Source organism: Bison bison, unplaced genomic scaffold (genome assembly GCF_000754665.1).
Source record: "Bison bison bison isolate TAMUID 2011002044 unplaced genomic scaffold, Bison_UMD1.0 scf7180017863790, whole genome shotgun sequence".
Lineage (NCBI taxonomy): Eukaryota > Metazoa > Chordata > Mammalia > Artiodactyla > Bovidae > Bison > Bison bison.
The window spans coordinates 561,089-572,426 of record NW_011494362.1 but is presented as its reverse complement, the minus strand read 5'-3'; the positions used below and the strand labels follow the sequence as shown (position 1 = coordinate 572,426).

The window sequence follows — 11,338 nt, the reverse complement described above, 5'->3', positions numbered from 1 at the left end:
AACTGTTGCTTCCTGACCTGCATACAAATTTCTCAAGAGGCAGATCAGGTGGTCTGGTATTCCCATCTCTTTCAGAATTTTCCACAGTTTATTGTGATCCACACAGTCAAAGGCTTTGGCATAGTCAATCAAGCAGAAATAGATGTTTTTCTGGAACTCTCTTGCTTTTTCTATGATCCAGCAGATGTTGGCAATTTGATCTCTGGTTCCTCTGCCTTTTCTAAAACCAGCTTGAACATCTGGAAGTTCACGGTTCACGTATTGCTGAAGCCTGGCTTGGAGAATTTTGAGCATTACTTTACTAGCGTGTGAGATGAGTGCAATTGTGCGGTAGTTTGAGCATTCTTTGGCATTGCCTTTCTTTGGGATTGGAATGAAAACTGACCTTTTCCAGTCCTGTGGCCACTGCTGAGTTTTCCAAATTTGCTGGCATATTGAGTGCAGCACTTTCACAGCATCATCTTTCAGGATTTGGAATAGCTCAACTGGAATTCCATCACCTCCACTAGCTTTGTTCGTAGTGATGCTTTCTAAGGCCCACTTGACTTCACATTCCAGGATGTCTGGCTCTAGGTCAGTGATCACACCATCGTGATTATCTGGGTCATGAAGATCTTTTTTGTACAGTTCTTCTGTGTATTCTTGCCATCTCTTCTTAATATCTTTTGCTTCTGTTAGGTCCATACCATTTCTGTCCTTTACTGAGCTCATCTTTGCATGAGATGTTCCTTTGGTATCTCTGATTTTCTTGAAGAGATCCCTAGTCTTTCCTATTCTGCTGTTTTCCTCTATTTCTTTGCATTGATTGCTGAAGAAGGCTTTCTTATCTCTTCTTGCTATTCTTTGGAACTCTGCATTTAGATGTTTATATCTTTCCTTTTCTCCTTTGCTTTTCGCTTCTCTTCTTTTCACAGCTATTTGTAAGGCCTCCCCAGACAGCCATTTTGCTTTTTTGCATTTCTTTTCTATGGGAATGGTCTTGATCCCTGTCTCCTGTACAATGTCACGAACCTCATTCCATAGTTCATCAGGCAGTCTATCTATCAGATCTAGGCCCTTAAATCTATTTCTCACTTCCACTGTATAATCATAAGGAATTTGATTTAGGTCATACCTGAATGGTCTAGTGGTTTTCCCTACTTTCTTCTATTTAAGTCTGAATTTGGCAATAAGGAGTTCATGGTCTGAGCCACAGTCAGCTCCTGGTCTTGTTTTTGCTGACTGTATAGAGCTTCTCCATCTTTGGCTGCAAAGAATATAATCAATCTGATTTCGGTGTTGACCATCTGGTGATGTCCATGTATAGAGTCTTCTCTTGTGTTGTTGGAAGAGGGTGTTTGTTATGACCAGTGCATTTTCTTGGCAAAACTCTATTAGTCTTTGCCTTGCTTCATTCCGTACTCCAAGGCCAAATTTGCCTGTTACTCCAGGTGTTTCCTGACTCCCTACTTTTGCATTCCAGTCCCCTATAATGAAAAGGACATCTTTTTTGGGTGTTAGTTCTAAAAGGTCTTGTAGGTCTTCATAAAACCGTTCAACTTCAGCTTCTTCAGCGTTACTGGTTGGGGCATAGACTTGGATTACTGTGATATTGAATGGTTTGCCTTGGAAACGAACAGAGATCATTCTGTCGTTTCTGAGATTGCATCCAAGTACTGCATTTCAGACTCTTTTGTTGACCATGATGGCCACTCCATTTCTTCTGAGGGATTCCTGCCCGCAGTAGATATAATGGTCATCTGAGTTAAATTCACCCATTCCAGTCCATTTCAGTTCTATATCTATTTACTATAAACATCCATAGGTTGTGCAGATGTCTCTATGAACTGTAATAACTATTTCCATTAGATTAATACTGATAGGAGAAGAAATGCTTTGGCTAAGAAAGTAGGAAATGGAAATTCATTTTACCAGTTTGATGTCCTTTTTGGCTCTATGAGAATCAGCCTTGGCCTGGTCATAGGTTAGTGCCTTATTCCGTGCACACCACATATTCAGATTGTGTAAAACCTAAAAGAATCACAAGCAAGATACTATCAAGATAGGAAAACACTGCCACTCCCTGTCCCCAAAACACTAAAGGCATCAGTTGAAAAGAATTGTCAACTGCTATATAACATATATTTAATTTACCTGTCTGATATCTTGATTAGCTCCCAAAATTATTTCATTCATAGCTGGAGGGGGGATCTTTAGACCCTCTTTAAATGCAATAGACATCATAGCACCCTGAAATTGACAAGGGAGAATGAACCTTCAATGATTTTTTTTAATTCACATAATCAGATATTTTAAAATATTTATCAGGTACTTTAAAAATTGAACCAAAAATATACATGACAGTGTGATGGAGAAAAAAATCCAATTATCATACCTTAATCTGTTCAACCCGAGGTCTTTGAAAACGAAGATCAAAACAATAATGAACCAAAGAGCGAATCTTGGGATGATTTCTATCATTGCACATACAAATAATGGGAATTTTTGTATGTTTTATCAGGCCAATTAATTCCTGAAAAGCAAATTTGCAAAATAAATATAATTTGTTAAAAAAAAGATCACAAAATGTATGTATTTTAGGTTTTAAAACCTCCTCAGCAACATACCTTAATTGCCATAATTATAATTAGCTCTTCAAATTTTTTTTAAAACCTAAAAATTAACAGCACCACTACAGAAATACAGTCCTTTCATTACCTGAATTCCTCCCCTGTCCTCATTGCCAGCCATGCCATCTACTTCATCCATGATGAGAGCATGCCTCGTGCCTACTGAATGGACTGTTCCACCTGACCCATGGTGAGAAGCAATGGGATGGGACAAAAAAAATTTGTTGTTCAAACACTGCTGCTTAAAAAAATACTATATACACATATATATAAATAACATAGGTACATGATACAAAATTCAAAAGGCACAAGAGTAAGCAGTGAAATTCTCTCCCACCTCTGTCCGCTAGGGTATGCAGTTTCTCTCTCTAGAGGCAATGATGTAAACTTACTCAGGGACGTACCCCTTAAGAGATATCCTACACGTTAAAAACGTGTACATAAAAATATACACCTTCAGGACTTCCCTGATGGCCAGTGGTTAAGACTCAGCACTTCCACTGCAGAAGGCATGGGTCTGATCCCTGGTCAGGGAACTATAATCTCACATGTCACATGGCATGGCCAAAAAAATAAAATGGAATTTCTATTTTTAAAATACACACACACACACCTTGGTATTCTGTTCCTTATCTGTAGATACAGAACACCTCATTTTTTAAAGGCTGTAATATTCCATTTTACACATATATCAAAAATCAATCACTTTTCATTGATATAATATGAAGATCCTTCAATCTTTTGCTATTATGAATTATATGAAATGAAGATCCCTACATGTATGTATCATTTTGCATATATACAAGTATAACAGTTGCTAAATTCCAGAAATCAGAATTTCTGGGTTAAGGGTATGTATAATTTATTAAATAACTTCAAGTAATGCTGTTAGATTGCTCTTCAGAGTTGTACCAATTTTCATTCCCAATAATCACGCATATGTGTGACATTTCCTGAGCAAATTCTTTTTAACAATCATCTCTACCATTCATTCAGTGACCATGCAAAATACCATAGATTCTAAATATGCAGTACGGTCTGTAATTTGAGCATCCTATTTCCCCATAAACTCTGGCCACACCAGACCACTAGCTACAACCTGAAGCAGTGGCACTTTTATACTGTGTCTCGTCTCCTCCTCTACTGCCTTTGCCTGAAATCATCTCTTCCACCCGCAAACTATTCTCCTCATTCTTCAAGGCCCTTTGAACAAACGTCACCCTTTCATGGTAGCTTTCCCCGGTGTCCCAGATGGCCTTCACCTACAGGCCTCTATTTCCTCACTCATCATACTTCATTAGTTGTTTATTAACTTTCTTCAGAGGATTCACTCTTGAATCCTCTAAAATCTGCGTAATTATGTCCATATATATATTTTTATCACAGTCTCAGAAACCACTAAGACCTAAAAAAAAAAAGTTAACTAGTGCCTATCAGGGTTATGTCATTCTCTCAATAACCCCAGGATTTAATAGGGTGCTTGGCACACAGTAATGTTCAATCATAGTAATGTTACTGAACGTTGAAATGAACCCATTTTTCTTACATAACTTCCCCCCAACCCCTCTGCCAAAAAAAAAAAAAAGAAACCCACATACTTGAATAAAAGCCTTTGATGCTGGTATTATTCAGCGACTCAGCAACAATCTCCTTCAAACTGTTCTTACTCCGAGTGTCACTTGCATTCAGTTCCACATAGCTATATCCCAATTCCTAATCAAAACGTTGGAAAACATTACTATCACAATGCAAATTATTAGCTCTCCGCACAGAAACAAAGCAATTAAGAAAGAGGCTAGAAAAGTCACATAAGTAACCATGCTGCTAAGTCACTTCAGTCATGTCCAACTCTGTGCGACCCCATAGACGGCAGCCCACCAGGCTCCCCCATCCCTGGGATTCTCCAGGCAAGAACACTGGAGTGGGTTGCCATTTCCTTCTCCAATGCATGAAGGTGAAAAGTGAAAGTGAAGTCACTCAGTTGTGTCCAACTCTTAGCGACCCCACGGACTGCAGCCTACGAGGCCCCTCCATCTATGGGATTTTCCAGGCAAGAGTACTGGAGTGGGCTGCCATTAATACAGTGGACACTAATAGATAATGAGATTAACTATAATATGAATCACAATAAGAGGTTTTTTTTTAATATCATATACATATATAACACAACACATAAATACACACACAAATGTGGTCTTAAAACCTCAACTGCTACATATATCTGGAAGAGCATTATCTGACAAGCAATTTTACTAGTTCGCTTCTTAAAGTTCACTTCTTAAAGTCCCCAAAAGAATTAAATATAACTACCCCAAAATTTCAATACCAGATGTAGAATTAAGATATCAAAAAGTACATTAAGATAACAAAAAGTAATCATTGACTCTTCAAGATAAACTATAAATTGTTCTGTGTCAAATTATCCCAATATATAATCTCCCTCTCATACTGAAAAATCAACTAACTTGGGCTTATTTCCCAAAAGGGATCATTATGTTAAGGCATTATGCAAAACCATTAATTCCACAAAAAAGTAATGATAATAATAAAGGGGAAAAAAGGCATCATTTTCACAATTGTAAAGACTAGGGAAAACATTTTTTGTTTTTGTTTTTAAATGTTAAATAATAGAGTAGAAAATACATAGTTATTATAAGAGCTAAAAATTTATGGTCTGGTCTATAATAAAAAATACTAAACAAAAACATCAACCTATGGGACAAAGGGTTGGGAAATCCAGTAATAAATTTAAAGTAAGTTTAAAATCTCTCATTTAATTTTTCTGATACTACTTCATGTATTGTTTCACACCATTCTGATACATCTGGACTCCCGTGGTGACTCAGCGGTAAAGAATCTGCCTGCAACGCAGGAGCCATAGGAGACTTGGGTTCAATCCCTGGGTCAGGAAGATCTCCTGGAGAAGGAAATGGCAACCCACTCCAGTATTCTTGCCTGGAGAATCCCATGGACAGAGGAGCCTGGCGGGCTACAGTCCATGGGGTCACAAGGAGTCGGACATGACTGAAGTGGTTTAGCACGCATTCTGACACATGAGTCCTGGTTTGCTCCAGTGACTCATGCTCTCACTGTCCAGAGATGTGGCAACCATAGAGACAACAAGAGCAAAGGCAGGACCCCACAGTGGTGAGAGTCAGACTGCCTGGGGTCACACTGTGCCACCACCCTCCTCTACAAGTCTGTTTCATTTGTCACATGACGACGGCAGGAGTACATATATTCGGTACACAGAATTTTTCCTACAGGGGCATATAAGATATCTGTAACAGTCTGTAAGACATATTATCTGTAAGATTATGCACCCAAGGGCTTATTTGCACACGGCCTGGCACACAAGTAAATATCACCTATTATTATAATTAGCAATATTTTTAAAAGGGTGAAAATGACAAATAGGCCCAGAACCAAAGCAAACTGCAGAGGTTAGATTTTAGAAAAGTAATGACAGAATACCCACCTGACAAACCAGAGAAGCTGTGGTTGTTTTGCCAACACCAGGAGGACCTGAGAGCAATGCCGCTTTAAAACTGGAGCCATCATCTTTGCCAGCAAATTTACCAAACTTTGCCGCTAGGGAAAAAGAAATTCCAGAATGTTAACCTCTACGACCTAACAGAAATGCAGGAATGACAGGAATAACTGTGCATTAAGTTAGCATCAAGAGCAGTCCTCCAGTTTCACTGAAAATCTGCAAATTTTTTTTTTTTGCAAAGTTTAAGCAATAGTTTCCGGAGCATTTAGTGAAATTCTACTCCAAATAAAAAAACTTCAAAACAATAATTTTATGAGCCTCCTTTCCTACAAAAACATAGGTCATTGAGCAGACTACCTGGGTTTTGGGAGAACTGCAGGTGACTTAACCCTGTCTGTTTCCTCCTTTGTTAAATGAGGGAAACAACAGCGATGTGCCTGGAGGGGAAGCTGTGAGGATGGACAAGCTGAGCACAGAGTCTGGCATGTGTTAATAAATATTAACAAGAATGGCCACAAAAAGAAAGAGTTGAAGATGTTGCATCTGCAACTGTCCTGCCCAGCTCAACTCCTCCCCTTATCATGGGGGCCTGGAACATAATAGGTGCTCAACACGTACACAAGGACTGAGAGAGAGAGACGGTTAAGCCTACCTCAGGCATGGGGAAAGGGACTACAGCTCGCCTGAAGCCTTAAAACCTCTTCTTTAGGCACATAAAGCACTTACACCACATTTTATTTGGTTTTGAAAGAGAAAAGGGGTCAGTTTAAGTTTAACCCTGTATCCTCAAAATTATATTATTTAAATATTATAAATAAAATAAAGTGGCACTGTTGACCAATGTCTAGTGACAACCTCGCTGCAAATAACCCAGCCATCACTCTGGAAATTCACTACGATGCTCATTAAATTTCTCCTTTTTATTTCTCACACAATATCCCCCAGGGTTGTGGCTGGAATTCAAGACTTAACCAGCATTTGTGACTGGAAACTTCAGTTCCAATAATAAATATATATGACGTTCATTTTCCATGCCTAGCAAAAGCAAACATGCTGCTGGGGTTCTCAGGCTGCCTACTCTGCATGCCTCAGCTTTTTACGTGCACCTTTCCCCAAGTCCCTCTGGCCCTCTCGGGGGTCTTGCTCTCACATGTCGCAGACCTTGGGACATGTCCCACCTGACACTCCCCTCCCTTCACCAAGCTAACTCCTTTGAGTTTCCAAGTCTTAGCTTAGCTATCCCTTCCTCTAGGGATGGGAATCCCTGTCCACACTCTTCCAACCCCTGAGTGCCCTACCCTTAACCCTCTAACAGTACTTAGTACAGTACATTTTAAATGCCGGTTTATCTATGTCTCCCTCACTGACTGGAAGATCCTTAACAGGGACTGTGCTGTGTTCACAACAGCACTTTTGGGGTCTAGTATGACACCAAGGCTCAGAGCAGGCTCTTAATAAATGCTTGCTGAGAATCAATAACCAACTATTACACTTCCTAACATATGTGTTCCTGAGCAATGACATGGTGACAGACACACACAAGAATGAATGAAGCTGTAAAATCACCGTGTTTCTTATCTTCGGATGGACTCTTGTGCCAGTTTTGGAGCCAGCGCAGGAGTTTGTTGGCGCAGCTCTGGTCACCTTGCTGTCCAATTATGGTCTTGAGCGAGGTTGGCTTATACTTATCCACCCAGAGCAAACTTTCCACTTTGCTTTCTCTGCTGTCATCAGCCAAATTCCTAGCCCGGCTGTCACCATTTGTCTCCTCAGCCGCCTGCTCCTTGAAGTCCAGGCCTCTCTGAGACACACTTGCTTCCTTTTTTAGTGACTTTATAGAGCTTTCCCTTTTGGGAGTCAGTTTGCACTTTTTAGATTCTGATTCCTTCTTAGTTGGACTACTTTTTCTTTTTCCTTGATCATTTTTTTGGGGTGTTCTTTCCAATTTGGATTTTTCTTTCTTCATCTTAAAAATTGGAGGAAAAAAGAAACCTGATGAGATATACAGAATTTCTATCCTGCTAAATGTACTCTAGAAGGCAAACTGAGGTCCCCAGGTGAGCTACTCAACCTGGGTCTGTCTTCTCACAATGGACTCTGCTATTTGTGGAAATCTCTGTGTTCCAAACTTTAAAAAAAAAAAAATGAACAACACATCAAAAGCATCCACATGCAATTTTAAAAATGAGAGTTAAAAAAAATGAAAATAGCTTTTTGAAAGCAATTAAGTATTATAAAATTAGTTTAAAAAAAGGATTAAGAATTTTTGCTTTGTGACTAGTTGATATTTTATTCCTCCACAAAAACATTTACATAAATGTTCATAACAGCATTATTATATTTTATATATACAAATATTATAGCCAAAAAGTGGAAACCACCACTTTTGGCCATCAGAGGATGAACAAATAAAACGTGGTATATCCACACAATGAAATACTAATCACCAACAAAATGGAGAGCACCACCAATCATGCTTCAATACAGCTGAACTTTGAAAACAAGGTGCTAGGTGAAAAAAGATAAGACGGCCACATGTTACGTGTTCCGCTTTATACAAAATGTTCAGAGTACAGCAGTGGTTGCCAAGGGGTGGGTATGAAGAGTAACTGATAATGGATCAGAGTTTTTGTGGGAGGTGATGCAACTGTTCTGGAATAGACAGTAGTGACAGTTGCACAATCCTGTGAATATACTAAAAACCACTAACATACATTTTAAAACAGGTGAGTTTTATGATCTATGAAAACTAAAATTAGTGGGAAATCTGACGAAAAGCAAGGTATTAGCATTGTATTAAAGTATCTCCCCAAGATACTTATCAATACAAAAGGAAAAACTGTCACTTCACTAGTGGAAAAACCAGGCAGAAATCATATGAACTAAGTAACAAAGGCTAACACCACCAATAATAAGACATATCAACATCAGGCACAGCTGATATGATGCCCTGAAGGGGACACAGTACCACTTACATGGTCGTCTTACCCAAAATGTATAACCTCAATCTCACCACGAGAAAAGATCAACAGCCCAAATTGAGAGACAGTCTACAAAAGAAATGACTAGCACTCATCAAATCAAGGTCATAAAAAGACAGAGGAAAGACTTGCAGAACTCTCATAGATCAGAGGAGACTAAGAAGACACAACTCAACGCAGTGTGAGATCCTAAGGACGACAGGGCTAAATGTGAAGTTAACACGTTTAGCATCAATGTTAATCTCCTGGTTTTGAGAACTGCATTATGTTATGTAAGTTGTGAACATTAGGGGACATGGATGATGGGACAATCCAAATCATTCCCCAAGACTTTTCTAACTGGAATAAATTGGAAGACCACTTCACCACTTGGGTGACAGAGCTGGGGACATCAAACTTGGACTGCTGGCAGCCCTGTGTCCCACACATGGACACGTATATAGTGGAAATGAATGCAGCTAACACTAGAAGTAGAGAGACAGAAACCGAAAGAGTACTGAAAGCACTGCAGTCTGTAGACCCAGCAGTCCCCACATCAGATTGCTCAGAGTTTACTTATGTGAGTCAAAACGGTTCCCTTTTTCGCTAAAGGTAACATGGGCTTGGTTTCTATCACAACTGAAAAAGTCCCGATACAGTTCTAAAAGCAAATGATTTTATCATGCTGATATGTATGATATAACCTTCAAAGAATTCTTAATCAAGAAGCTCTGCACAGTTTTACTGTAAGAATAAGGAAAATATGGACAGTTTAATCAGTAATTAATAGATATGGGTAGTACAATGTATGGTCCCCTCTTCCTCCTCATACTCCCTTGAGAAAGTTAAAGAAATACATCAATGACAACAGCCAACAGCTGAGTCCACCTACTCAAAAGGAAATAAGGGAAGTTCATTTGCAGCAGGAAGAAAAGCTAATTTTTTAGCCCACAGGCCTGTATTCACCCAAGAAATGTCTCTATGAAACAGGAAAGGTCTATACACCAACAGAAATAAGTCAAGTTCATTTTATACAAACCTCAGCTTCAGCGGCTATTTCATACTTGGACTTCTTGCCTGGCATAGTTCGAATCAGATTCAACAGGCCATCTTCATCAATAATATTTGTTCCCAAGGCTGCTGCCTATTAATTTAAAATGCAAATCATTGAAACCGTTACTTTCTATAAAAAAGAAATATGATTCTCAGGCTTGTCAGAAGGTGAAAAACCACATTTGTAAACTAGGTAACACTGGAATATTTTTTAAAACAGTATGCATGAAAAAGCATCGCTAAAAAGAAAATAACAGAACCTCCTCTAAGAATGGTGGGTTGGCACCCGGGGTATCACACTGCCCCTTTTGTGGACTGCTTTCCCTTTCTCTCTACGCTAAGAAGGTCAAAGCCTCTAAGGCCTAAGTCCAGCTCTTCACACCCTCTGCCAGGCTCGACTGGCTAGCAGACTTCCTCCACTGTCTCCCCTGCTAACAGAACTGCAGTGTGCTTATCTCCAAGGGATGACTTATGACTGGTCTAAGAATCAGAAGAATCTTCATCCTCCCCAAACTCTATCACTCTGAATGGCCACAGGACAGCTCTGGCCAATGAGACTTAAGTGGAATTCTATAAGAGGTATTTCCGGGCAAACTCTTATGGTCAGTTACACCTAGTGTAACATCTTGCCACTGCCCCCTACTTCCTGCCTTGAATGTGAACTTGAGAGCAGCAGCCAGCTTGCCACACAAGGCAACATGCATGAAGACAGAAGTGAAGGACAGAGCTAAGTCCAGCTACATCTCTGAGGGGCTGAACCATCCCCAGCAACTGCCCACCTCTGGAATCCTCATAAGGTAAGGAAATAAGCAGCTATTTGTCAAAACCACAGTTAGTCAGGTATTCTACTATTTGGAACTAAGTATAAAGGAGAGTTTCCACTTAAAAAACTCAAGATGGAGTCCACAGCAGCATATATAGGAATACTTAGGACTAGAAAAAGAGGAAAACTGCTTTTGCTTCTAGAGGAAAACTGCATTTGCTTCTATCTTCAAAAAAAATATTCTGGCTAGAATACTACACTAAGAAAGCCAAGTAAACAGGAACTGTGCCTTCAGCTGGGAAACCAAAATCCAGGGTCAAAGACGTACAACACTTCTGTGGAGAAGAAATAACGTGGAGAAGAAATTACTTTCCCATCTTTCCTCCTCTTGCCCTCTGTGTACAGGACACTACTACGCATGGGCGCGTCATGAGCCTGCCAAGGCGAGCAGGCTACTTCC

The 11,338-nt window shown here is 39.6% G+C and overlaps 1 protein-coding gene across 3 annotated transcripts in view; it reads right to left on the bottom strand.

Annotated features, from left to right (window-relative positions):
• Positions 1-11,338, bottom strand: part of RFC1 (replication factor C (activator 1) 1, 145kDa) — a 77,968-nt gene that overhangs the window by 10,604 nt on the left and 56,026 nt on the right. For all 3 annotated transcript variants that reach the window (XM_010833574.1, XM_010833573.1, XM_010833575.1), the window contains 8 exons: positions 10,102-10,208; positions 7,669-8,068; positions 6,088-6,200; positions 4,208-4,322; positions 2,698-2,789; positions 2,375-2,512; positions 2,134-2,229; positions 1,912-2,010 (listed from right to left, as the gene is read on the bottom strand). In XM_010833574.1, coding sequence (XP_010831876.1) covers positions 1,912-2,010; positions 2,134-2,229; positions 2,375-2,512; positions 2,698-2,789; positions 4,208-4,322; positions 6,088-6,200; positions 7,669-8,068; positions 10,102-10,208 — 1,160 coding nt within the window. The remainder of the gene's footprint in view (positions 1-1,911; positions 2,011-2,133; positions 2,230-2,374; positions 2,513-2,697; positions 2,790-4,207; positions 4,323-6,087; positions 6,201-7,668; positions 8,069-10,101; positions 10,209-11,338) is intronic.